Below are 5,111 nucleotides of genomic sequence, written 5' to 3' on the forward strand. Positions count from 1 at the left end.
AATTTGGGACAGATAATTTGGAACGGAAAAAGTATTACTCTTTGAATATAATGAGTTTAATGCTTTGAGAATTGTATTTGCTAATGAAAGTAATTAATAATTAAAAATAAAATATATAGAAATAGATATAATTCTTGAATAATTTTCTAATTTTAAAAAATATTATTAAATATTTATCTTTTTTTTTTTTTTTTGGTTAGAAGGTCAACAAGAAATTTTTGAATTTTTTGAAATTTCTTTTTGAAATTTTACTTCGGTGGATAAGTAAAATGCACCGGAAAAGAATAACAAATAAAGTTTTTCTTTATTTTCTTGATTTCAATGTTGAGTAGGTCTAAGAACAGTGAACAAGACGTGTTTTAGGTCAAGCCGACTTGGACCGACCAATCACCTGCACCACCCATGTTCTTTCCTTTTACCCCTTCTCCCATTTCGCCACGTGTACATCTCCAACGGCTAGTTTTTCTCTCTCCCATATTTAACGCACATTTTGATAAAAGTATCCAATGTCATCTAGAATTACATACTTATCTTTAACCAATTTCAAAAACAGTAGACAACTGTCTTATACATATAAACAAATTTGACCCATTTCAACCAATTGTTATATAAACAAATTTGACCCATTTCAACCAATTGTTTGTACAATTTTGTAAAAAATATAAAGCTTTGTCGCTTCAATTTCAGTCTACTGTTTACCTTCAAATTGGTAGTACAAAGGTATGTTTTCCAACATTTTAATTACTTTGCTGCTTGTCCGTTTGACTCAATTGACTATCTTGATTTCATAGATTGATTTTTTTTTTTTTAAAAAAGAAACTGTTGGGGTTCTTGAGTTTTTCTGTTTAGTGAATTTGTGATGTTGGATTTTTTTTTGATTGTTGTTCATTTTCGGGATGGTTTTTTGGATAATGCTGGTTAGATTTAATAACCTGATTTGGTGGAAAAATCAAATCTTGCATTTGATTTTTCAGTGTATAAGGTCACGAAAATGACAATGGGGAAGGCATATGAAAAAATAGTTATTTTTATATATAATTTAGTTGGTTTTTCTTGATTCTACTGTTAGTCCATTTTCTTAGTTTTTTTTTTTTTTGGTTTACTGATTTGGGATTGTATTTTGGATAATACTGATTGGTGTTTAATTGACTGATTTGGTGGAAAATTCAAGTCTTGCAGTTGGGTTTTCAGTGAAAAAGTTCAAGAAAATAGTAATGTGGAGGATATATGAAAATATAACAATATTTTTTTTATATATAATATTTGGTTAGTGTTTTTGCTAGTTTATTCGTTTTGGGTTGGGGGATGATACTGATTGATTTTGATTGTTTGATTTGGTGGGAAATCAAATCTTGCAGTTGGGTTTTCTGTGAAAAAGTTTTAAAAAATGGCATTGGATAAAAAATATATGAGAAGATAATTTATTTATTTTGTATATAATTTGTTGATTTTTCTTGGTTTTACGGTTTAGTCAATTTGCAAACTTTGGTTTGGATAATACTGATTGGTTTTGTTCTCTTATTTGGTGGGAACATCAGATTTTGCAGTTGTGATTTGTGTGAAAAAAGTTAAAGAAAATGGCAAGGGGAAAGAAGATATGTGAAAATGTTGGATTTCGGCTAGTGAGAAGTACTTCATTTGGGAGGAAAAGAGTGTGTTTGCCTGATATTGCAGATCTTGATTTCATTTCCACAACACCAACCAAGAAACTCTGTAGACAGAATTCATTTTCCACTTGTGTGAAGTCCCATCTTGAAGCCCTGCCTCAAGATATCCTGGTTAGTACAATTATAAATTTTCTTTTAATGTACTTAACTTACTATTTTGGAGGTAGTATTATGGACTGTGTACATTTTAGCCTCCCCAGACCCCACTATGTGATAGTATAATAGGTTTGTTATTGTTGTTAATCTACTTTACTTAGTGAGCATTTGGCCATGAAATATATTTGTAGGTTTGTTATTGTTGTTAATCTACTTTACTTGGTGAGCATTTGGCCATGAAATATATTTGTTTTTTTCTAGAGTTGAATTTCGGAAAAGGCACGGCCATAAAATTTTGAAAAATTTCAGAATTCAACTTCAAGTTGAACTCTGAAATTTTCCACAACAAGTAAAACTTGTTTTCACTTTTTTCACTTCCGCTTCTCTCACAAAAATTCAAAAACAAATCTAATCTACATCCGTAGTCAAACACAACTCCACTCCAAACCCCAACTTCAATTTGTATTTGGTTTTCATGGCCAGACGGTGCCTTAAATTGAAGGGAAACCTTGGAGCGATGGTAAAGTTGTCACCGTGTGACCTATAAATCACATGTTCAAGCCGTGGAAGCAGACACTAATACTTGCATTAGGATAGGCTGTTTAGTTCAGGATGTTTTGTACCCTGTGCTGCCCCTTTATTGTTACTTGAATTCATGAATTACCAATTAATTTACTAATTACTGAACGGGTACTGAAAAAGTTGTGTTCTTTTTGTCCCTAATCTGCAGATAAGAATAGTATGTGGAGTTGATCATGATGATCTAAAGAGGTTGTTTCATGTATCAAAAACAATTAGAGAAGCGGTAAGCATTAGTTGTTATCGAGTGTTATTACATTATAGTTGGAAAAAAGTTTGACTGGATTTAAGTGTTGATGAGCTTTATGGTTTGTTTGATAACTGAACAGACTTTGGTTGCAAAAAGATGGCATTTTGAATATAGTACACCAAGAAAGACACTTGGTTTCATGAATGCTACGTTCCCTCTGAATTGGAGCGAGTCTAATGACGTTGAAGTGCCAAATGCTCCTAGGCAATCGAAGTTTCCTAGGACTGGGTTAAGCCAGAAGAAACTGGCTGATATATCTGTGGCCTTGTTCACATCAGACGATGAAGAAAATTGGCCACGGAGGGAGTTATTTATGCAAATGGACACCAAGATATAGATCTCGTACAGATTCTTTATTGGTACTACAACAACAAGAACAATAACAATAGCAACTATGCTTCAAGAGAGTTGGGATTGGCTATATGGATCCTCATTGGTCGGTCGCTCCATTTAAGTCCGGATCAATCTGGATTCTATATAGGTGTTGTTGTAGAAATCGTAGTATAAAAAAGAAAAGCTTGATTTGATAATGCTTACCAAATTTCAGCTGCTTTGTGTGTAAATGTCACAACAATCTTTACAAGCCACATTGTTCTTCAACACTTTCATTGAAGATGGTGTGGCTTTGTTTGTATTTGTTTGTACTTGTAGAGAGGTTGACTTACGGATTTTGTTTGAAGGGCTCTGTTGGCCTTACTTATCTCATAAGAATTTTAGTTGTATATAGGAGTCTAGTCTCTTGTAGTACGATTCGTTAAGTTAAATGAATATACATGTATTCCACTTCCGTTCAAACTTGTCTGCATTTTGGATACGTCCGGATTTGTTTTTTTCTTTATTTACCTAAATGAATAGTTAATTTAGATGAGAAGATGGACAATAGTGCGAAGAGATGCAATGTAATCTTTTAAGAGAGGAATGATGAATGTAATTTTGAAATTAAACACTTAGATAAAGCAATAAGTTGAAGAAGAAGAACATAACAAGTGAAATCTCATAAGTGAGTTTTGAGGGTCGAGTGTATGCAAACCTTATCCCATAACATAACAACTGAAATCTCACAAGTGGGATTTTTAGTAGGATCGAGTGAATACGGAATTTATCCATGACTCGCGGAGGTAGAGAGGCGAAACTTGAGTTAAAGAAAAAGACAAGAACAAAATCTTTCAATCTTTTTCTCAAACTTATTTTCACTAGTTGGACAAAATTGAACAAAATTTGCCAGTCATGTTGATAGCATCTAAGCTGGCCCACTTGCATTAAGATTGACGAGTTTCAAGGAAATCAAGAAGATGCTTATGATGGAAGAAGAGTCCAAGAATGAGTCTAAGAATTATGGAGATGAATGGACAAAATGCTACACATATTTTATGATTCAAGTCCAAGCCCAAAAGGAAGAAGATTGATCCCATATGGATTGTGAGTAAATTTGAAAACTTTTTCTTGTTTTCTTAGGAGAGAATTTTTGGTATATTTTTACATGCTTTCCTAGTCCTAGTAGGATTTTATTTATTTTCCATAATAGTAGATCCTAATTCCATGTTATTTGGGATAACTTTTTCCTAGTCCTAGTTAAATTTGATAAATGTAGATCTCAATCTCATGCTATTTGGGATATGTTTTTTTCCCTATATATAGGGATGAATTTTGTTATTTTTAAGGGGCAGTATTATTATTAATTGAGAGTTTCTCTTATTTACACCTTTGTGTGTGGCTACTTGGGATTTATCTTGCGGTATCCTATAAGAACGATTCTTTAGGAGGTAAGATTAATTCTTAATTTGATATCTTTGGTTTCTATTAAAGTTAATTAAAGAAGGTGATTAGCCTTATACTAATTGTTGTCTTTAGTTTCTTTAAAATAGGAGTCTAGATCACTTTTGATCTAAGTTCTTGAATTGACTCTATTAGTATCATAATTAGTCTTAATCTGCTAATTTTGAATACTAAGATCAACTAGGGTTCTTAGCACTTAACCTCGAAATTGGAGATTTTATCCTCCAATTTTGCCTATTTTTAATTTCTCGCCTTTAATCTTAGTATTTCTGCTTCTGCATTATTTTCTTGTTTATTAACGTAACCCGATTTTTATCAAGTGGTATCAGAGCGGTTCTATCAGGTTCCGTTCTTGATAATCTTGGGAGTTTCAACAAAAAAATAACACTCAAAAAAAATATTTTTTTCATTGTTAAGCTACATAACCAAAAGAAAAAAGAAAAAAAAAACAAAATAAAAAAGAGAGAAAATTTATCTATTTGAGAATTAAGGTATTATAAAAAAAAATCAGATTTTTTTTGTGTTTCTTGATTTCCAACATCAACAAGGAAAATCAAGAAGAAGGGAAATTTAAAATTTTTTCTATTTACACAAATTGGGTATTGATAAATTCTTTTCTTTCTACATCTTACTTCTAAAAAGTTGTTGCTAATAGGGTTGTATATATAAATCCTAAAAGATCCAGCCAAAGATAGTAATTTGAGTGGGAAAAGGGCAAGAAAGGGTGAGATAAAAAAAAGGGT

The 5,111-nt window shown here is 31.8% G+C and overlaps 1 protein-coding gene across 1 annotated transcript; it reads left to right on the top strand.

Annotated features, from left to right (window-relative positions):
• Nucleotides 1-495: 495 nt before the first annotated feature.
• Nucleotides 496-3,387, top strand: LOC107853014 (F-box protein At1g61340). Its single transcript, XM_016698039.2, has 4 exons — nucleotides 496-720; nucleotides 1,539-1,778; nucleotides 2,494-2,568; nucleotides 2,672-3,387. Exons 2-4 carry the CDS (start codon nucleotides 1,578-1,580, stop codon nucleotides 2,927-2,929), a joined length of 534 nt encoding a protein of 177 aa, XP_016553525.2. The 5' UTR covers nucleotides 496-720; nucleotides 1,539-1,577; the 3' UTR covers nucleotides 2,930-3,387.
• Nucleotides 3,388-5,111: the final 1,724 nt, after the last annotated feature.

Source organism: Capsicum annuum, chromosome 10, assembly GCF_002878395.1.
Source record: "Capsicum annuum cultivar UCD-10X-F1 chromosome 10, UCD10Xv1.1, whole genome shotgun sequence".
Lineage (NCBI taxonomy): Eukaryota > Viridiplantae > Streptophyta > Magnoliopsida > Solanales > Solanaceae > Capsicum > Capsicum annuum.

Coding starts and splice junctions, on each gene's coding strand:
- LOC107853014 (XM_016698039.2), top strand. CDS start 1,578: ATGGCAAGGGGAAAGAAGATATGTGAAAATGTTGGATTTCGGCTAGTG. Junction 1,779..2,493: donor CCCTGCCTCAAGATATCCTG/GTTAGTACAATT, acceptor CCTAATCTGCAG/ATAAGAATAGTATGTGGAGT. Junction 2,569..2,671: donor CAAAAACAATTAGAGAAGCG/GTAAGCATTAGT, acceptor ATAACTGAACAG/ACTTTGGTTGCAAAAAGATG.